Raw genomic sequence first — 23,704 nt, 5'->3', positions numbered from 1 at the left:
GCAACTGCTCAAGGCTGTTTTGCACGCTGCCCTTTTAATTTTATTTATTATATTTTCCACACATACTTTTTTAGAAAGAGAAATACAAATGCATGTTTGTGACTGCACGGGTGCTTTCAGAAAGAATTGAAAACAGCTTCCTGACAAGTGTACACTTGGGCAGGTACAGATGCTTGTAGTCCTAAGAAACAGACTTTTGCTTAGGAGCAAACTGGTCCTGGTAATGAACTAAGCACAAAACCACAACAATAACCACTTGAACCAGAAGAGTACGTATTCAATCTAATATTCAAATAATGATCCTATACTCAGATGATCAATAGTAAATATTTCAGACCTCACAGTGGCTAAACCACATACAAAGGTTTGCTTAACCAGAGTTCACTGAATAAACCACAGTTGGCTGGGTTAGTTCAAAACACTAAACCACCTCCAGAAAACCAGGCTGGAGGTGAAAGGAGAGAAGCACAATAGGCTGTTTCACCTTCCATTGCAATTAGGCAAAGCTTGAATGAGGCAGTTCAAAACAACCTTTCCACTGGAAAACTAGAATTTAGCTCGGAAATCAGGTGGATAAAAATAGCAAAAAATACAGAAGACCTAAAATACGACAGGACAAGGATCGATGAGTGTACTCATGAACTGAGCTCAGAGCTCAGCCTTTGGGTCTTTCAGAGAGAGCTTTTGGCAGGTTCTGTTCTAAAGTCAAATAGTGTTTCTTTGGAGAACCAGACTTTGCTATCTACAATGGCTGAACTCATACAATGTGCTAAGATACAAATATAACAAGAACTGAGCCTATGTTTATCGGAAGCACTGCGAGCCTCTTTAACATCTTTGAAGTCAGAAATCCTAACAATGCTATGATAACAGACTTCCACTGCCAAAAAGACTATAAAGCATGCAAGAATATTCACTGGAAGAAGATTAAAAGACATAAAAAAAAAAAATCTCAATTTATCTTACCTTGCCTTTCAAAATAGCTTTATAGGCTGCCTTTATTATTAAGTAGGACCAAAAGCAGTGGAGAACCTGAAGTACTGAAAGTAAAATGACGAAGATTGATAAAGCAGGAAAGCCACCAACAAGTTCAGGCAGTTCGAAGAATACTGTATTTATTATCCTGAAAGAAATAGGGAGGGGGGAGAGGCACATTAGTGAGAAATAGATCATTTATCAACACTACATATTCTCACAGAGATACTTAGCAGTCAAGCTGGTAGCGCAGGAGGTTTCACACAGCTTCTATGATTTCTGAGATGAATCAGCCAGACTATTTTTATATTCATGCAGAATTTATACATTTCTTTCACAGAAGGCAAGTCTACTCATATTACTTTTATCCCCGTTCCCCCTTCCCTCCTGTTTTATTATATTTCTTACATTTATATCCCACCTTTGCTCCAACTCTTTAGGGAGCCCTCTCTAGAATCATACCCATTTCTGCTTAATTATGTTGAGTTTGCTATCCTGGAAACTCTTCCACATGAGCTGTTTTATTGACTTGTAGTAAAATGCTTGTTAACAATCTATATTTAGGTAACTATATCTATACACATCTCACAACAATATCTTAAAGGAGGGAACAGAAGATTAAAAAACAAAAGATAACATTACACAATTTGTTAAAATAAGCCACCAAAAACTATCAATATAACACGTGCCCGAGGTTTAAAACCATGCCATATTCACAGTCAATAAAAAGCCAACGACCAAGGAAATCAAAACCAGGGCTCATTTAGCATTCTGGCCTAAACGCCTGAGGGAACAATCAGGTCTTTAATGCCTTTGGTGATGGGTCAACAGGGTTGGAGTTATCCAGATCTTGGGACGGTGGTGTTCCACAGGACAGGCGTTGTGACAGAGAAGTCATGACTTCTGGGCCCCACAAGATGACAACGCTTAATAGAAGGGACACAGAACTTGCTCACCCTGTTGGTTCTGGTGGGGCAAGCACAAACAACTGCATACGGGTGGTCCAACAAGTAACTTCCTGCTGTATGTTGTCCTATTTTGCTTGAGAGACTTGTTTTATTTTAATTCTTCAGTGAGGTTGCTCTTTTTTATCTTTCCTTCCCCAGGATTTTGCTTGTATGTAGAAGGGCATGTCTTATCTTGCGGTGGATATTTTTGAAGGCATAGTTGAGTTTTAGATTTCTTTTTAAGAAATACATCAAACCAAAATGGCATGAAACACTAAGTCACATCTACTTCATTTGTCTTGTAGGATTACTCATGGTGCATTCACTTTTTTTCTTCCACAAGGAGGTGGTAATAGACCAAATGTAACCACCAGATGGCATGTTCAGCAAGTTAGCTCCAGTAGTCATTATGATGGTGAACTTTTAGTGGAAAATTCTCCAACACCAAGAAATTTGAAGTACGCATCTGCTTATATTTGTAATTCAATTTTTGGGATGAAACAAAATCTGGGATTGCATGGAAAAGTGGGGATTAAACTTTATACAGGAGATGGCTGAAGGCTCTAAGGGTGACCCAAACGGGAAAGACACTGGCAGAGAGTCCAGATATGATAATGAAAGGTTTAAACATTGGAATGAAACTTGAAGCAAGGAGAGAGAATTATCTTGGGACAATGTTCTGGGCTTAAGCTGAGGAGCTGCTGTTCTCTGAGAAAGAGAGGGGAAAGGAGTATTTTAAAAGGATGGTTAAATGAAGCCGGATAAAATGGGCCAGATTTTGTCATTGTGGTATCTTTCCAACATGGTTCTTGATTCCAACTTCTTTAATTCTAGTCAACCTGACTGGAAATAGTAGACTCTGTAATTAAAGGTGTCAGGCAGGCACTAGGTTAGAGATAGTTGAATCAGGCAATGGCCTGAAATACACCATCATGAGAGAAGAGAAGGTGATACAGACGAAGTGGAAGGGGAACAGGAATTTAATTAAAAAGAAAATTTCTCATCCACAGTCTTAAAAGCTTTATATTTTCAATGGTCTGTGCAAACCTTTCAAAATTTCTCAGATGAAAACAGGGACACCCACATCCAAAAATGTACAGGGCAGAGTGTGGTAGGTCAATGGCATAGCCGGTAGATGATAATGGGGACAGTATGACTTGGATAGACATTCCACTAGGTAAAATTGGAACAAAGAGTGAATGGTGAAAAGAACATGATGGAAAAAGTCAAACATATTGACCGGGCTCATATGTGGTGCTATGTCATGGTTTGTTTAACCATGGTTTGTTGAATAGATCACAATTAGCAGTTCATACAATATGCTAAGCCCAAACAAAGGAATCCACCTTCTGGCTTGCTATGATGTGTGACTGCAGTCACTGTGAAAGAAGAGTTTTCCAGGTTCAAATAACTAATATTTCTTAGAGAATTGAGTACACTTTCATGTGAAAGAAAATCTCTGAACTTCCTGTAGCTACAGAATAATACAGATTCACTGTTAAAAATTGTTATCAATTCCTAGTTTTCAGCAGAAGTCAGAGCAAATGCAATTATTTGAGTTTGAACCATACATTACTTTCTTGCATTTAGATTTATTACTCCATTTTAGCAACAAGTATTAAAATCTTTGACACAACCTTAAAATCCTACCAGAAAAGGATTCCCTTCAAATGCATTTTTACAATTTTCCATTGTCTTCCATTTTTAAAATGTAATGACTAAACAATCTTAATTACCCTTCATTCAATATGGAACACTGTTCAGAGCAGTGTAAAACTATAAAAAATATAATATAATAAATAATATTCATGCAAATACTAAAAAAAGAGGTGAAACAATAAGGCAGAGAATATCCAGCTGCATTCTCTACATGGAAAGTTGTTATACTTTACAATAAGTTGATTTTTATCATAATTTTGTCCCTTAGGATAGTTAATTCAAAACATATCTGAAAATGTGCCCAATTACTTTGTGATACTTAATTAAATGCGACCCACAGAAGTATTAACAGCATCTACTTTTTTTTTCCTGTCCACATTACTCAGAACAGGAATGGATAATGTATTTATATTACAAAAACATGTTTTGTCTTTTGCAGTTTTAAGTATCTGTTTGCTTAAGACAATATTTACGTGGCAAAATATACAGGAATCACCAATGTTCAATTTGTCAATTGTCAAATTAATTAAAATGAACACCTTTATTTCAGATCTAGTTAGGTTTTTGAACAACATCCCTCACAAATCTTTACTACTGGCTGGGACTGATGGGAATTGAAGTTAAAATCTAGAGATCAGAACATTCAACAGATTTTAGGAAACATTGTTCTGAGTGTAGCTAATTACAAAATGTTAATTTCCCAGGGGAAAAAGGTGAGATTAAAAGAAAACATAACCAGCCTAGGAACCTGAATAGAATGCAGGACAGAAAATTAGCAATTTGAATGCTGTTTTTTTTGTTTGTACACAGATACATTTCAAAGAAAAGTGAACTACCGAATATAAAAGAACTTGCTCCAAATCCCAAATATGTGGTAGAAAGGAGATTCTAGCCTCAAAATAAGCACCAGGGCCCCTGAAATCCAAGAAAACACCGATGGAAGTGCTAGGTTTGATGAAAATGGTAATCCAGTGTATATGAGGGTGTCTGGTTGAAGAAGATAATGCAGTTTGCATATTCTTGTAGGACATTAGCTTATCCTAAGATCTGTTTTGCAAGGATTAGAATCTTCCCATTTCATAGATGAGGAAATTCATTACACATGAATTCATCTGATTCTGACCACTCCCTACTGCTTCGTAAGAGAATAATTAATATTGGCATAAGGAAGCTGATATTAGAGGATGTGTCAATTTTTTCCTGGGTCATTAACCATCAATATAAAAGTATCTTGCACAAGTAAGCTCACACTGCAACACAGTCTGAGATGAAATCTTTTCAACTGAATTTTTTTTTTTTTTTTTTTTACAGTATCCATAAAGTCTCCCACTTGACTCAATTTGAATACATTCAACTTTTCTCTCTCAGCTTTTTTTGAAGATATTGTGTGGTGGCATATTTAAGTTACTATACTGAAAGATATGATTTACTGAGTTTGGGAAAATAGTAATTCAGCTGTATCTGCATCTGGTGGGATAGAGTGGGGTGCAATATTCAGTAACTACTCCCAATAGATACTGATTGGATTGGGAAAAAAATACTGCAATTGCAGAATCAGTTATTAAATCATTTTGCTGTAACTGAATTTAGAGTCTATCTTATTTTTATTTATTTATGAATTTATAAACCACTTCAGTCTAAGGGATTCTAAGTGGTGAACTAAAGAATCCGCTGCAGCCAATGTAATAATAACAATGACATACATACTACATACAATAATTATGTTAGCATATAATGACAGAAATACAATTCACAATGATGGTTAAACATTACAATTAATATAATGTTCCAGCAGTAGGAGCACTGCAGTGCCGAAATTCCAAAGGGCTTCTGGAACAACCATGTTTTTATGAGCTTCTAGAAGGTCAAGAAAGCAGATGCTATTTTGACAGGCTGTTCCAGAGGTGGGGAGCCCAGACAGAGAATTTGAAGCCCCTCCCGTCACACCTCAGTGGGCATTCCTGGTGTCCTTGGATTGGGTCAGCAGAAGCTATGGGGAATAGGTGGTCTCAAAGAAGGAAGGAAGAAGGAAGAGGAGGTGGCTTTACCTACTTTATAGGTAATAACCAGCACCTTGAATTCCACTTGGAAATATATTGGCATCCAGGGTAGCATATGGATCTTGTGCCAGACTGGCTGCTGCCAAGCTGGCGTGAATCAGCAGAGAAAAAGACAAAAGAATGGGGAGAAGAGGCTCAGGTATGGCCTTGGAGCGCAGCCAGGCTGTCAGGAGGGCAGATGAGCTGCCCCGGCTGCCAGCCAGGGCTGTGGTGGGGCAGAAAGAGGCAGCGTTTTCATTGACTAAAGCCCTGAGGGGAAACCCACCTCATCCGTTGCTGGAGGAAATGCTGCTGGTTTGGGCAGTAAAGGAGAGATAGGCAGAGAGAGGAGAAAAACAGAGGGACACGTTTGAACCTGTGCTCCTTTGAGGCACTGAGTCAAATAAGTGCCTTTGGAGAGACAGCCTGGAAAGCTGGTGGCTGGAGAGAGACACATCATCATGTGTGAGCGCTGGGCTGCTGGAGTGTGCAGGTGCCAGTTCCTGGGCCAAGAGGGTGAAGACGTTCGCTGGAAACTTCCCTGGGGAAAAAAGACATGAAGACCCAGAGAGGGAGATGTACTTCACCCCAAACCCAAGACAGATGGGGGCGGAGGGAGGCAACTGTCTGCAGATGGATGCCTGCAGCCTTCAGGGAAGCCCCAGCCTGGGAAGGGCTGGATAGAAGTCCCAGAAGGAGCTGCATTATGGAACATCTACCCAGAGGGACAGTTGACAAGGTCCAAAAAAGCACAAAGAAAGGCTTTAAGCACACCCCACAGTAACTCAGCCACTTCCCTTCTTCTCTCTCTCTCTTAATGAAGCTGAGGGGGAGGGAGGAAGACAAAGGGAGGGTGTTGGCAGCTAGCAGTGGAGTGGGTGGTTGCTAGCAAATGGCTCTGGGAGAGAGACAGAAAAGTTTGGACACTCTGCTGTAAACAGTAAAGGAAACATAAAAGCCGCCACTGTCTCTGTGAAGCAATCGTCTTCCTTAAAGACACACATAAACACACCCAGCTATAAAAGAATCCTTAGTCACCCAATCAGCTCCTGCACCAATGGTGTTACGTGGCAGTAATGAGACTGTCCAATAAGCATACAAACTGTTTCCCTTTTCATCAGTTGGAGTATCTGGTGGATCTTCAAACAGCAGCCCCATGTAAAATGGATGGATTAAGTGTCCCCAGCCTAATCCTTCAGGTCTTCCTGTGGTGTGTCTGTAATTGGGTCCATCCACCTTGCTGCTAGTTGTCCTGTTCTCTTTCCTTCCACCTTTTCCAGCATTAGACACTTCTCCAAAGAGCTAGGTCTTTGTACAACATATCCAAAATATGATAATTTGAGCCTGGTCATTTGGGCCTCCAGTGAGAATTCTATGTTGATTTGTTTGATGATCCATCGGTTTGTTTTCTTGGCTATCCATGATATTCTCAGGAGTCTTCTCCAACACCAGCATTCAAAAGCATCAATGCTCTATTCTGCTTCTTCTAAGTGCAACTTTCCCTTTCAATAGACTGTCAATGGGAAAATCATTATTTCACCATTCTGATCTTTGTAGGTTTGGACACATCACAGCATCTGCATATTTCTTCCAAGGCCTTCATTACTACACTACCAAGTGCTAGTCTGCAGTGTATTTCTTGACTGCTGGTTCCTTTACTGATGATGATGACGATGATACACCATGAAGTCAGTGCTGACTTTTAGTGACTACGCAGGTAGATTTTCTGCATGAAGATCTGTCCCTAACCTGGTCCTTCAGATCTTCCAATAGTGCATCCATCACCACTGTAACGGAGTCCATCCACCTTGCTGCTGAATACCAAAATAAATAGCCTAGTGGCTACCAGCAGTTCATAGGCTCTGAGTTACTGTCCTACTTGACCTGATACAGAAAAGTGTCATGAGGTTAGGGTCACTAATACTGAAAAATTGTAACAACCATAGACTTAATTTTGGACTTTAGTTTGTATGTTTCCAAGATACATATTGTAGTCCATTTTCTGCTCATTTTTACATAGACAAAGAATGAAGGAATGCTTTCTTATTCAGCATTATAGTTTTAAAAAGTGCATGTTCTATTGATTGACTGATTGCAGTGTTTATATGCTGCCTACTTGTCAGATGTGCAAGTACGAGTACAATATTAAAACTCCATAAAAACCCCATATAAGATTAAAAATACATCAGTTGCTGTCCCTCAAGTTGACATTCTTCCTTTGGGAATGCTCTAGGGAAGACAAACTTCCTAAAGGATAAAAAGGTAGGGGTTAACTTGACCTCAGGGGCAATCTATTCCACAGTGAGGAAACTGCCACAAGAAAGTCATCCACTGGGCCCCAACCCCTTTGATCTCTTGAGGAGTGGATACCTGAAGCATTCTCTTCCATCTTAAAGAGCATGTCTTAAGTCAATTCTACTGCAAGCTTCTGAATTTAGCCGAAGACCATCCTCTACAGCAATTTTTTCCTGCTGAGTAATCCAGCCCTGCTGACTTCTGCCACTTTCAAAATGTAATTACACTGAGAGGAAAGCAGCACGGAAAATAAAAATCTGCTACTGCACTTCTACTGAATTTCAAGTTCATTTCTTATTGATGGATTAGGAAAGATAATGAAAAATCCAGGCATCAGAACACACAGAGTTTTAGCACTTTGTAAAAAGAAATGATAGTTTGTCAAACAGCTCAAAGTACTTTTGGATTTGGCAAAGCTGCAGGAAAGTTTAGAGGAGCGTATAAGTTTAGACTTCAGGTTCATGCTTTTCCACTATTTCTGTTGTCACAGAATGCAAACCCCATCCAATTTCTGTAGCCTGCCACCAAGAGAAGTGGACACAACATGGAAGTCCAGCAGATTGCACCTACATGGTCACCTAGCCTGAAGCCACTTCTTTTCCATTTTACTGTTACCATAGTCACAATGCTTTTATTACAATCTGTGTAATAAAAAAAAAAGTCAGTGTTAGCACTATAAGTGGATGCTACTTGACACCTAATATTTGGATGGTATTCTAGTTGTAATCTAAGCAATGCCCTCTTCCTGCCAAGATTCACTGGTTCTTCACTGTGGAAAACATCACATTATAAAAAATAACAGCCTTCAAAACAGAGAGACAACAGGCCACTAACTGGCTCTTTCCCATACTTGAACAGTCTTCCATACAACCTGGAGCCATCTGTCGGCCACACTGACTAGAAACTTTGGGAGTTGCAGTCCAACAAAGCCACAGGTTTCCAGGTTGAGGAAGGCTGTCTTAGCATATGCAATCCCGTGAAAAAAGTACACTTACTTACCATAAAGGATAGATTCCAAGCCTAGTAATAATGAAAATAATAGCAAACATAAGGAAGAGGAAATCACAGAGTTTTTGAAACTTGCAGTAGTTTGCCATTTTGGCTGCCTGTAATAAGGAAAGGAAACAGGTCACTTTCGTTTTAAAGCAACTGTGCAGAAATTATACCATGCAAAATACTCAACTATGCACTGTACACTATTATGAATCTTTACTGCCCTTACTACTTCCACTTTGAAGCTTCATAGAATATTGTGAAGGCAAAAGGTGATACTGTCCATTAACACTTCTCATCTTATTTTTTAATGGCTCTACTGCTATATACCATCTTTATTTCTGAATTATAATAAGTTATAATATTGGGTTTTTTGTTTTTTTGTTTTTCTAGCACTCCAAACTTAAATAAGCTTATTCAATTTATTCTGAGTTCAGGACGACCTAATTCCTAGAAACAATTCTTAGGATTCTTTCTTTCCCACTTCTATTTGCTTTTTCTTCTGCGCTAATTCAATCACATCTTTGTTATTTGATCCCTATATATTCAAATCCTTCTCTGGATTATATTTCAGACACTGTATACTTGGGTTTCCAAAAGCTTTTGACAAAGTCCTTGTAGTGGATTTAGGGGACTGAAGGCTAGACAGTGATAAGTTTTTTAGAATCCCATAAAGCTCCTGTTCTCTTCCAATGAGAGGCAGCTGGGACAGGGAGGAATTTGGGCTGACAGAGGCAGCTAGAACTTCCTTCAGACCAGTAATGTGTTGGCTGCAGGTCCTGAGAATATCAAGGATTGCAGGAGCAGGTCTTCTGACTAGGCCCGGGACTCATGTCTTCTCCCAAAAGTCTAGGGAGAACTAGAACCAGTACGATAAAATTGGCAGGAAACATACCTGCAAAAACATCAAGGATGTTTTATTTCTTTTCAGTGCTGCTATGCTTAGTTGTGTATTCTGAACAAGGTGCAGAAAGACAATCTTGCTGTGCTCATGCGCCTTACTTCCAAGGACAAATATGAAGGTTTATGGTCTTAGACAAACAGTGCTTTCAAAACAACTGTCAATAGATCATGATCTTTCATAGGCTACAAGATCTGTTCCAGGTAGAAACCATTTTGGACAGCAAAGAATGATTACAAATAACTCTATCTCTTACCTCCAACACAATATCAACTACATCATGAAGACACAAAGTCAGGCACCCCACTCGTGTGAAATTGACTACGTAGGAGATTGTTATTAAAATGACTGTCACAATATGATGTGTAAACATGATGCTAAAGTCCTGGAGGATAAAGAGAGAGAAAATAAAGCAGTGTTACACAAATTAGTTTCAGTTTTCCAATGTTTAGCTTCAAGAATTTTAAAAAAATCTAATAAATGTTGTGTAATTCTTTTATGCAATTAAGTATGAAACATGTAGCAGTGTATAAATTAAAATTCAATCACCAACTTAGTAAAGACAAATAAAAATAAACATAAAATACCAAATAGCATTGTTTAACTCATATCAAGAAACAACATAAACAATTATATATAAAACAAATATGAAGCCCCAGGTGCTTTGCTTTATTACTTTCTGAATAAGGCCAGCCCAGCCAATTTGGCTGAGGGTTACAACGGTGGGACAACTGCAGGAGCTCCCCCTGACCATTCCTTGAGCAATGCTGAATTTTCATCCCATGGAGTTGGTGTCCTGGAGACATCTGCAATATTGGCCCAGGTGGGTTGATCAATCTGAACGCCTTCTGCAAAGATGTCAGGATAATTGGGGGAGGCCCTGATCAATATCGGAAACAAAGAAATAGACAAAAGATTCCTGTGCGTGTTGTGTGCACGCCTGTATCGCTCTGCTCATATGACACTCATCGCTGCCTTATAGCTTTGGCTGGAGTGGACAGCAAGCAGGTTCTAGTAGGAGCTGTGAAGGAACAGCAATGAGGGAGTCAGCGACAGAAATGTGTACTTGGGAGGCCTATTGCTTCAGGAGTGATAACATTTTTAGCAGATACATTTTTATCTGATTTATCCAAGGGATCTAGATGGATGAGGGATGGATCCTGCCTTTCGCCTAATGCACACTATCTTAGTATGGCTCTTCCCAGCTATGTGAAAAAGATGAAGCATCAGTGTAGGAGATTTGACTTATATACTTTTTGAGAAACTCTTTTAAGAGCAACACATACTCTTGATGTGTATGCAAAGATACAATAAAATATAAAATAAATATTGAAGCAGAGTTGGATAAAAGATAGGAATCTGAATTACTTCTAAAACAAACCAAATATAGTCCATATCTAGACTTATGGAGCCTCACATACTTACATGGAAGAAAGTCATTAAGTTCACCCTTTTATTTGCAATATAGTTTGATGGACTGTTAAGAATTAAGTAAGTTTGGGTTATTCACATTTTATGGAATGTCATTAATATGCAGGCATTCCATGGGGAGTGGGGAAGAGTGAGGGACTGAACGGGCTTTTATTCTTTGCTTGGATAAACTCCAAATTATGCTACTACAATATGTTTTATAATGGACTTTGCTTAGTCTCTGACAGCTATATTTTGGATTAATAGGATCAAAAAGAACATTTTCTGCTAGTTTTTAAATGAATGTAGTGAATGCTACATTTCTGGGCATAATTCAAAGTACAGGCATTTACCTGGATAGATCTTGAGTATGTGGGATCTAGATGCCTACATATTCAAGTTTTTAAAATAAAGCAGGTGGTAAATAGGGAACATCCTTTTAGTGGTGACACTCATCCTAAGTATGATAACTCAACAAGTGTCCATTTATGTATTTTCAGCATCAAGATGAAACCTTGTTATTTGCCCAGGCTTTAAAAACTAAGCTTCATAGAAGTTTTGGGATGTATTATGCACGTATGTTTCATTGTGTCATTTGTCATGCTTCGAGTCTTAAAAGATTTCTAGAAACTCTGGAAACAGTAATACTGAAGAATGCTAGGCAGAATTTTGAAAATAAAAATACAAGTACTACAAAGGGATACTGAATCCATGAATTGCCCCTCTTAGAAAGGTTTGTGTTTGAATTGATGAAAACTCTAACCAAACCACTGTCAGTGATCACCTGATGTACTCATTAAGGGACAGAAATGAATAAGTGACTAGGTTTTATAAATGGCTAGAAAAATTAGCTACAACAATAATTTAAAGATGAGACTGGATTAGTAAACCAACATCTCATTTTTCTCTTATCTTCTTATTCAATCCTATCTATAATTTGGAGAAACCATGTGTGAAAAACTAAGTATACCCTTACTGCTTCCACTGGTATGAAGAGGCTAAGTAGCAGCCAGGTGCTGCTAATCAATGCCCTTGATCAATTGATCATCAGCAAGTGTGACTACCTCTATAACAGCCGAAGTTTTAGGAGTTTGTTGGTCTTGAGCATTGAGGTGTGTGTTGACACAATGCCAAAGAGTAAAGACATCAGCAATCATCTTAGAGGAGCAATTGATGCTGCCCATCAATCTGGGAAGGGTTATAAGGCCATTTCCAAACAATTTAAAGTCCATCATTCTACAATGAGGAAGATTATTCACAAGTGGAAAACATTCAAGACAGTTGCCAATCCTCCCAGGAGTGGATGTCCCAGCAAATTCACCCCAAGGTCAGACTGTGCAATGCTCAGACAAATTGCAAAAAATCCAAGAGTTACATCTCAGACTCTACAGGCCTCAGCTAGCATGTTAAATGTTAACGTTCATGACAGTACAATTAGAAAAAGGCTACAAGTATGGTTTGTTTGGAAGGGTTGCCAGGAGAAAGCCTCTTCTCTCTAAAAAGAACATGGCAGCATGGCTTAGCTTTGCAAAGTTGCATCTGAACAAATCACAAGACTTCTGGAATGCTGTCCTTTGGACAGACGAGACCAAAGTGGAGATGTTTGGCCATAATGCACAGCGCCACGTTTGGTGAAAACCAAACACAGCATATTAGCACAAACATCTCATACCAACCGTCAAGCATGGTGGTGGAGGGGTAATGATTTGGGCTTGTTTTGCAGCCACAGGACCTGGGCACCTTGTAGTCATTGAGTCGACCATGAACTCCTCTGTATATCAAAGTATTCTAGAGTCAAATGTGAGGCCATCTGTCCGACAGCTAAAGCTTGGCCAACATTGGGTCATGCAACAGGACAATGATCCCAAGCACACCAGCAAATCTACAACAGAATGGCTGAAAAAGAAAAGAATCAAGGTGTTGCAATGGCCCAGTCAAAGTCCAGACCTCAACCCGATTGAAATGCTGTGGCGGGACCTCAAGAGAGCTGTGCATAAACAAATGCTTCAATGAACTGAAGCAATGTTGTAAAGAAGAGTGGGCCAAAATTCCTCCACAACGATGTGAGAGACTGATAAAGTCATACAGAAAACGATTACTCCAAATTATTGCCGCTAAAGGTGGTTCTACAAGCTATTGAATCATAAGGTGTGCTTAGTTTTTCACACATGGTTTCTCCATTTTGGCTTTCTTTTTGTAAAATAAATGATGACATGGTATAATATGTCATGTGTTGTTGTTCGTCTGAGGTTGAATTTACCTACTTCTGAGAACTGCTAAGCACCAGATGATTTTTATTATGTCCTGATATGTAAAACCATAGAACTCAAAGAGGGTGTACTTTCTTTTTCACAGAATTTGTATTTGTTTCATTATTCAGTCCTCATGCATTCTCTCTACATTACCAAGACACCTCAACATATGTATTTTGTACTGATCACTTACTTTTGTATTCAATTTATATTTCTCACCCATTCATTTTTGACTCTTATCTCTTCTTGTTTTACTACATGTATTTCTTAAGTAAACTATTTCCATTGCATTCAACTTAATTTTATGCCTTTACTGACATAAACAATATAAATAAACTGACTTAGCCAACTTTCACTTCCACATAAGAGTGGGGTGAAGCACACTGTTATATGCAGCTGTTTTCACTTATTTCAATAAACATTCATTCCTTGCAGTAGAACATTTACGACCCACTATTTTCATACCAGCATTTGCACATTTTAAAATTTCTCCAACTATTTCCCCATCTTTAGGAAGCTCCTGCCAACTATACCAATTCATCTACTTGCTCTCCAACCATTTTCCCCCCATTTATGTATAACTTGCAATTTTGCCACTCCATTTTCCCTGTCAAACACAACTCCCTTGGTCTTAAAGTATTTTTCAGATCCATACTCCTTATTGCAACATATGATCAATCTAGCATCTGCTGCAAATCATTCAGATTTACAGCCAACAACACGTCATGGTCTGCATACAAATGTATACATACTGTTCACATCCTAATACACTTCTAACATCACCACAAGCGCTACTTATATATTCATCTGTAAGTGCTTTAAACACCCAAAGAGACATCATATTTCCTTATCTGTTGAACTATTTGCTGAGCATTCTATTTATCTGCCTGTACGTTTTTCTTTTACCATCTGGTACTCAAGTAACTACCCCAAAATATGTGTCATAAACTTACTCTCAGCTTTATTTTTCAAGTCAGTTGAACAGCAAAAATCTGATCTACACAGCCCCTACTCAACATGTATAAAGCCAAAGCGCACTTCCACATGTTGCTCATTGTTACCACTTGTATTCTCTCGATCAGAAAGCCAAATATCTTCCAGGGCACACTTAACAAACTAATATCTCTATAGTTTCACATTCACTCTTTCTATCTTTGCTTGGTATATGAAAGCTACAATGATATTCGACTTCGGTGAAGATTCATGGCGAACTAGACATCCCTGAAGGAGGAAGGGTGGCATCGTGGTAGAGATCGATGGCCAGATGGTGAATTCTGGCTGGCAAAATCTCTCCAGAAAAAGGAGAGATCATGAGATTGCCCACATGTACTCTGGACCGCTGGTCCTCGTGAGTAAACTGCAGGAACTGAAGTTTTTGCAGTCAGCCTGAGAGTCAAGTGGCTGGGAGTCGAGGGATTTCTACCAAGCTCACAGCTGTAATGTAGCCTATATGGGTATAAGGTTTGCTGAGCCTAATTTCTTAATCACTTTTGAATATTGCTTCTTAATTGCTTTTTAGCTATTAGGAACTTTCGCAATGGCACGTTTTAGAGCAAATACAGGTTTAAGGATTTTTTTTTAAAAAAAATCTTTTCTTTTGGAATAAACAGCAGAAGGGTGATTAGAATGTTGATTTTGGAAAGTTACAAATGGACTAAGGATCCAGGTGGATTTGAAATAAAATGTTGATATTAATTATAAGAATCTTTCCCCTGGGAAAATGCTGGTGTTTTGAATTCTTTAAAAAAAAAAGATAGGATGGGACTTTGAAGGTTGAGCACTAAGAGACCCAGAAGATTACAATTAAAGGAGAGGAACACTTAAATGTGACTTACAATACAAAATGGAGCAAAATACTTTTAACATTGGATGTATTGAAGGATATTTGTGAACAATAGACACGGAAATTAATTTTACAAATGTCTGCCATTATAGATAGACTGCGTTTAAAAGATGTTATGGAAGAGAAACAAGTTTTACCAGACAAGACTGAGACTGATTTGAAAGTAGATTTAAAAAATGACAGGCTACAAGAATCATATGGAAGAAGATGCTACACTACATATGCATATGAAACTGGCTGATGTCTTAATAATTAAGAGGGATATACAAATAACAAATCAAAAGAGTGATTTGGATAACTTTCCTTTATTGGATTTACAAAAGAGTCTTGTTAAAGTTTTGAAGTATTTTGTGAGAAGGGACCAAAAAGAAAAGAAAAGAAAAGAAAAGAAAAGAAATCAAGTTCTAGGACAGTATTTGAAGGGATTAAAGATCAAGGTTGTTAAAAGGAAGGAATATAAAGTTAGTTTATTTGATCAAGGTTAAAATAGATATGTTGTAATCTCTGGTAACCCTAAATGGACTTTTGCTGATCAAGACTGAAAGATGAGGCTTTAAAGATTTGTTTATAGATAAGAGATGAGATATGGGAAGAAGATATAATTTGTATTTTAAGAGAAGATGCTAAGTTACTAAAATTGTTTATATTTGTTATTATGAAAGGGGAAGTCATTTCTTTATATATTTCTTTTCTTTATTATATTCTTATTTTTTCTTTCTTTTCTATATTTTTTATTTTTTCCCTTCTTTTCTGCACTTTCTATTTTCTTTATATTCTTTTACTGTTTTTAGTTTGTATTAGTTTTTATCTTTTTATTGTAATGTTTAATAAAATTACTATATATACAGTATATAAAAGAAAACTATAATACTCTTCCAATCAGGCATAGATGTAGTTGTCACACACTTGTTAAGTAAGTTGCACTACATAGCCATTCCACAAGGAAACCACATACATATTTTAACATTTCTCTAGTCACACCATCTACGCCTGTAACCTTACTATTTTTCAATATTCTCAAAGCATTTGTTACTTCCTTTTCATCAATGTTTTTCTTTAATATTAACATTTATAATTTTCATTTCAGTTCCAGTCTTCAACATCACAATCATTCCCACACAAGTGTTTAAAAACCTTTCCTACATTGATTGATTGATTATGTGCCATCAGGTCTGTTTCGACTTCTAGCAACTGCATAGATAGATTTTCTCCATGACAATCTATCTCTAACCTGTTCTTTCAGGTCTCCCAATGGTGCACCCATCACCACTGTAACTGAGTCCATCCACCTTGCTGCTGGTCATTGTATTCTCTTTCCTTCCACTTTTCTGAGCATTACAGCTTTTGACAGAGAGCTGGGTCTTCGCATAATGTGTCCAAAGTAGGATAATTTGAGCCTGGTCATTTGTGCCTTGAGGAGTGAGAACTGTGGATTGATTTGTTTGATGATCCATCGGTTTGTTTTCTTTGCTGTTCACAGTATTCTCAGGAGCCTCCTCCAACACCGAAATTCAAAGGTATCAACAGTTGTCCTATCCTGCTTCTTCAAAGTCCATCAATCATTTTTAATTTGTATTCATGTAGTTTTCTTGGTAAAAATGCAAGAATGGCTTACCACTGCCTTCTCCCATGTAGTATGAATTAATGCCTTTGCCATTGTCACTACTTTTCTTCTTAATTCTGCTCAGTTTGCCAGAGATCCTTGTTCAGCCCTTTTCACCCATCTCAAAATTAATCTGTATTTTCTTTGCCCCTTTTCTCTTAACTATTCCATAGTCTCTTTGACTACCTTCTTCCAACCTTATTTTTTGCAGCAATCACTCTCTTACATGTATTTTTTTCTCACCCACAGCCTCTTCCACTTCTAGGGGCATACGTGGAGCTTTCTAGGGCCCAAGCCAAACCCCACAGCTGGGTCTCCCAATGGTGAAAGAGCTGAGGTGCTGAGCCCATCCTAGACTGTAGCAATTGAGGTCAAGTGGGAGAAGGTAAGAAGGGTCAAATAGCTACTTCTCTTCTCTGTGCTGCTGCCATAGGAGGGGAGGAAGACAACAGCCACCAGCAAATGCCAGAGAAGTTACTAGGTTTCTAACAGCTCTATTTGCCTTCATGGACCTGCTCCTCCTTGATACACTTCCAGGTGATTCTTAGCAGTGACTGTGTTGGCAGCACCAGCTCAACTTTCAGGAGTCTCTTCAGGTGCCTGAGACAAGTACACAAAGGCCATGCTTGGGAGAAATGGCAGTAGCAGTGGTTAGAGATGAGCACAAGGTCTCTCTTGCACGTGGAGCAGCATTGGCAGTTTTAGTGTATTAGTAGCCTCCTCCACTTTCACCCTAGGCAAATTAGGGTCCGCCTATGGGTGCAAGGTGCTAGCCCTGCAGCTGGTCATTGGCAGGTCTGGAATTGACCATTGCCAAAATGGTCATCCTCTGCCATTACAATATTTATGGTACTGTTCACTTTAACTTTTTTTATCCTTCCCGTTAATATAACTCCATGTGTTTCTAGTAATATAATTCTTTTCATTCTGTTCCAAGAAACTTCCAGATTTTCTTTTCTTACATCTTTCATTCATTCATTCATTCATTCATTCATTCATTCATTCATTCATTCATTCATTCATTTTCATACACATCCTTTCTCCTTCTAAAGCTGTTCTTTCAGTGTAGTTTCTTTCATTTCTTTCCTTCTCTTCCATGTCCATTGTCCCCCATGATCCATTCTTGATGCTACCAAACAATGGTTGATCCCACATTTAGAACCTCCCATCAGGTTTGTATCCTTCACTATTTCTCTCAATCTTTTGTCATAAACAATCAATGTTTTTAGATTATTCCCTTCCTACATGAATGCATGGATAGACTTATGCTTCAACCATGCATTTGAAACAAGTCAAGTTTCACTCCAAACATATTCTATGCCAGCTAGGATTTCTAAATTAGAAACTACCTAGCAGGCCAAAATGACATTGTCCACATTCCACCACCTGGTAGGTATATGCAAAGTATTGGCAGACACTTAGGATTCCATTCAGCCTCCCATTAAAACAGAGGTATGTTCAGGTGGATGGGACAAGTGTATAAAGGGCATGCTTGGGAGAAACTGTATGTGCAATCCTCATAAATATACTGTAGGTGTGAAAAAGAACATCAGGACAGCTCATGGCTGAATATCAATTTGAATCCAGTATCACTACTTTATCGTATGAGAACCAGTGTCACCTGTGTAATTCCATTATTTTTTCTAGAGATGGATAATCATTCACCACTTATCTCAAAATAAAATTTTAAAAAGTTACATAGCTACCAGCATTTTCTTCAAAGGCAAATTTCAAGGAATATGGCAAATTCTTAAAAGGAACACTTGCATATAAATGGATAACTTCTATCCCCCTCCCCTAACTGTTTAGACAATGCAAAGGAAGAAAGCACAAATTGCATATTTTTGTGTGTGCGCACATGTATATAGGTACTTGGCAGCAGGAGAAAGACCATCTCCTGTCCCCTGGAGCTGAAATATATAACCATGCTCATAAATGCGTTTAAGTTTCTTCAAGGATCATGGGCTTCCAGTAATTTCTTCAGTAGATGGGCTTCCACCACCAGTATTTCCCTCCTTCCATAAGCAAATTAAAGGGATATGCTTTTTTCTCTCTACTCTTACCTTAGCGCAGATTGAGCCATTTGCACAATCTCAAAGGCTGCACCAGGATTTGTGGCCGTGTTAAGATTTCAGGAGCTGTAAAGGGTGAGATGGGTTGCTCAAGGCTTAAGGCATCCATTTTGCTCCTTACACTCCTCAAACCCCAAAGGTCATCATTTTTGGCTTATCGCTCTGGGAGATGGCTTCGTGGAAGACATAAAGAGAATGCTGGAGGGCCACACGGCCTGGATTTTTTTATTTTTAAAATTAATACTTAGGAATATTCATGGACTTGATAAAGTGGCTTGCTTTTCATATATGAACTTTAGTGTGGTGGGAAAGAAGCTAAGTACACCCTTAGCCATGAAAGCTCACTGGGGGATCTGAATGTAAATCTAACAAATAAAATAAATAATAAACATGTAGAGACATCCTGAGACTGCCCCCTGGTGTATTTAATATAAAAATACACTTCGTCCTCTCTCAGAAGTCACAGGATATGGGAAGACAGAGATTTGTGTTCTTGTTATGGCATTATCGTTGCCACTGTCTTAAAAGTTTCTACTATTTCACATAAGCCAGATTAGCACTGCCAAAACTGTTTCTGTCTAAGGCTAACTGAATCACTCTGATTATTCCTGTTTTTATCAAGTTCCCAGAGCCAGTCAGTTTTCTACGTTATTTAGATAGATTTTTCAGAAATCTGGAAAAGAAAATACACACAGGAACACATATATGCCACGTGGTAATTAGCAGCTAATTTTGAAGTTAGTAATTTCAAAACTGGTACTAGCTATTCACACTCTTTGTAAATACACGTACAAAGGAACAAATCTAGACTGCTCTTGGCCAGGCAGTGATTTGAACTAAGTGTCACTATTTCATCTGCCTTTGCCGAAAACACTTGATTGCCCTGTACATGAATATAAATTCCTACCTCCCAACTTAACATTTTAGTACACCAATAACTTATTCTATTAAGATAGCCATTTTCTAAAATCCTTTAAATACTGACTTTGAGATAACTCTCTAAAAATAATAGCTTGCAAAACAGACCTGGTTTTGTCACTCTACCAAAGCTCAAAAGTTACATTGGTAAATTTGACTGATGTTCAAGTAAGATATTCTGGGACAACCACAATCTTCTTGGTAGTACATTCTCTCCCCTTAATTCTTTCTCTACCCCATAAATGTAGTATAGAGATATGTAGGAAAAAGCTAGCTAAACTGCCCACACATGTCTCTTAAGCATACACAAGCTGCACATGATAATAGCCAATAAGGATAATTCATCCCTCCTGGCTCATTATGAGCTATGAAAAAAATGTCATCTGTTCCATCAAGTTAATTTCACAGAATGCTGATCTGATCATATGCACTGGACTGCAGGTTTTACTCATGAAACTTCAGCCAAGCAGAGGTAACCTAAGTGGAATTTATACCCCAACAATCACTGAAAGACGCTTTTGAGAATCAAGAGTCAGTTCTATTGGAAGCTGTTTTTCCGTCAGGAGTTTGCTGTTGGGTAAACAGCAGGGTTAGCACATCTGTCTTTTCACCGTAATATGGCAAACCATTCATACTCTAGGATTACCCAGTTGCTGGATGTAGCTCGCTACTTCTCTCCTTTGTAATATACAAAGCCGCTATGTGAATGAAGCCACCATTAGTTCCAAAAGGCAGTTAAAAAGCAAAACAAAAACCAGTTGCCATGAGGATTGTTTAGTCTGTATTTCTGCATGGCAGATACGTTGGCTTTCTAACAGACGGAGTCAAAACACCAAGTCTTTCCTTTGCATTTCTTCCTTTCTCTATTTTAATAGTATTTTATTGAGATTTTAAAATTACAAAGTTAAAAGTTAGAAATGAAAAAGAAAATTGAATATACAAATTATAAAGAAAAGGAAAAGAAAAAGAAAAAAGACATAAAAAAATAGATAGCTTCCAATCTATCTCTGGTCTTAAGAATAATAAGAGTGTCATAGGTGTTAGTTTTTAATGCATTAAGTAGGAATAATTCTTTGTCAAAACATATCCCATTACATTTATAATCTAATCTTCAAATCCCCATGTAAGCTTTGCCCCACCTGCATTTTGCAAATAGTCCATCAATGGTTTCTATTCCTTAAGGTAATAATTATTTGATTTTTCTTTTAATAAACAAGTCAGTTTATCATTTTCTGCCATTTCCATCAGTTTTAACAACCATTCTTGTATTGTTGGTAGTGTCTGGGTTTTCCAAAATTGTGCATACAAAAGTCTTGCTGCGGTAATCATGTATTGAGTAATTCTGATAAGATGCTTTCCGATTTGAAAGTCCATTATCCCCAACAGGAATAATTCTGGTTTAAATGGAATCTGTATTTGTAGTATGCTCTGCATCAAGGATTGTATTTGAGTGCAAAATTTCTTTGCAATTTTACACGTCCACCACATATGGTAGAACGACCCTTCTTGTTGGTTACATTTCCAACAAATGTTGGAAATTGTCCCATACATCTTTGATAATCTTTGGGGTGTCATATACCATCGATATAACATTTTATAAAAGTTTTCTTTCAAATTATAACATAAAGTAAATTTTAATCCTTTAGACCACATATTTTCCCATTGCTGCATATGTATATTATGTCCAATATTTTTTGCCCATTTAATCATGCATTCTTTAACTTGTTCTTCAACCATTTTTTCTCTCAACAATAATTTATAAATTTTTGCTATTAAGTGCTCATCTGTTTCACTTAGTTGAATTTCAAATTCCGATTTATTCTGTTCGAATCCAAATTCTTTTTTATCAATTTTGAATGTTTCTTTATATTGCATATTTAAAGTCCACATTAACTTTAACTTTATCATACCACAAATATCCGTGCCATCCAAATCTCAAACTATAACCTTCCAAATTTAATAATTTTTCATTTCTCAAGGTAATCCATTCTTTAAGGCATACTAAACAGCAAGCTACATAGTACAGTTTCAAATCAGGAAGACCCAAACCACCTCTTTCTTTCACATCTTACAAAACTTTATATTTTATTCTTGGTTTTTTCCCTTGCCATATAAACTTAGAAATGTTGCGTTGCCATTGTTTAAAGGCTGCTTCTGAAGTCAATATTGGAATTGTCTGGAAAAGATATAGGATTCGCGGCAAAATATTCATTTTAATCACCGATATTCTTCCTAATAATGACAATTGTAACTTTTCCCATCGGTCTAAATCTTTTTTAATATCTGTCCAGAGTGGAACATAATTATTCTGAAATAAACCAGCATTCTTAGATGTCAAATATACTCTCAGGTATTTTATTTTTTTCTCTATTGTAAATCCAGTTAGTTCATTAATCCATTTAACAAAGTTTTCCCCAAATTTCATAGAATCCAAAACTTTAAACATAAAGGGCCAATTTAAATTGTCAAAGGCTTTTTCAGCATCCAAAAATATCAAAGCTGCTTGTTTTTCATAATGTTGTTCCAGGTATTCTAATATATCCAAGACATTTCGGATATTATCTCTAATTTGTCTTTTTGGTAAAAATCCTGCTTGATCCTGATGGATAAATTTTACAAGAATATTCTTCATTCTTTCTGCTAAAATTGTAAATATCTTATAATCATTGTTCAATAGAGATATTGGTCTATAATTCTTTATCAAAGTCAAATCCTGTTGATCTTTTGGAATCAAGGTAATATGGGCTTCTTTCCAGGTTTCTGGCATTACACCTGTGTCTAAAATTGAATTCATGGTCATTTGTAAAGGAAGACAAAGCTCTTCCTCAAAATATTTATAATAAGCCGCTGATAAACCATCTGGGCCAGGGGCTTTTTCAGAGTTAATTTTCTTAAAGGCAGTTGACATTTCCTCTAATGTGACTTCCTTTCTCTATTTTAGACCCCTTGCCCACATGACAATGAACTGACTTGATGCATCCTTGCCAGAGAAAGAGGATTCTCTCCCCCATCACGTTAGCAAAGGCAACGTCCAAGAAAGCTGGACCTCTTACAAGTCAAAGCCAAGAGGGCATGGCTGACACTTCACACTTCCACAGGTTAGATGTACCAATTATGATACAGAGGAACAGAACATTCTCCTCCCTCACTTGTGATGAAACAGCCCTGGAGCTTTCTCTGGCATATGATATTCATGGGAAGATCTTCACGACCGAAGTCCTAGAGTCATACCCAAGCTGCAAGGGCCAATTTATATTCTGTGAAGTTGAAGGGCAGGCACCAGATGCGGCCTGTTGTGCAAAGTGAAGTCAGGGTGAATAGCGAGAAGTCAGAAGCCAGGAAAACCATATGTCAAACTGAAAGTCAGCAGGTGCTTTGGCTTTGGCTGCTAACCCTAACCCTGAAAAATTAAACAGGATCAGATCTGCTAAATACTGGGAGATCAGATTCCTCTCCTGCTTCTGTTCTGATTCCCTGTGGAATTATGTGGTTCTGATTTTGTATATGGAACATGATAAGCAATGCATGTGGCTGATTCCTCTTCTGCATTTCACATGCTGGTAAGAAAAAAAATCTGCCAATCATGGTGCTGCAGCAGGAATGAAGTGGGTCTGTCTGCAGGACTCTGTTAATCACCTCTAGGCTCCTTCCTGTACCCCCTCCTCTTACACATGATTCTTTCAGAATCAAAGCTGAATGCAGTTTAAGAAACACAACAGATGGGAGTCATGAAAAAACTGAGCCCCAAGCAGGATTTTTATTTAGGATTTCTCTCCCCTTCTTTTCCTTTCTTTATA

General features: G+C 37.8%; 1 protein-coding gene across 1 annotated transcript in view; it reads right to left on the bottom strand.

The window, feature by feature from the left end:
* CERS6 (ceramide synthase 6) overlaps window positions 1–23,704 on the bottom strand; it is a 109,699-nt gene that overhangs the window by 8,831 nt on the left and 77,164 nt on the right. Inside the window, exons 7-9 of the mRNA XM_088146700.1 lie at window positions 10,066–10,194; window positions 8,915–9,021; window positions 967–1,123 (exon numbers count right to left, since the gene is read on the bottom strand). Of these exons, the coding sequence (XP_088002826.1) occupies window positions 967–1,123; window positions 8,915–9,021; window positions 10,066–10,194 (393 nt within the window). The remainder of the gene's footprint in view (window positions 1–966; window positions 1,124–8,914; window positions 9,022–10,065; window positions 10,195–23,704) is intronic.

Source organism: Python bivittatus, unplaced genomic scaffold, assembly GCF_059951505.1.
Source record: "Python bivittatus isolate LINGU-HERP-01145 unplaced genomic scaffold, Pbiv_v1 ctg000480_np1212, whole genome shotgun sequence".
Taxonomy (NCBI): domain Eukaryota; kingdom Metazoa; phylum Chordata; class Lepidosauria; order Squamata; family Pythonidae; genus Python; species Python bivittatus.
The sequence above is the reverse complement of the archived record's forward strand: the minus strand, read 5'-3'. Positions and strand labels throughout refer to the sequence as shown.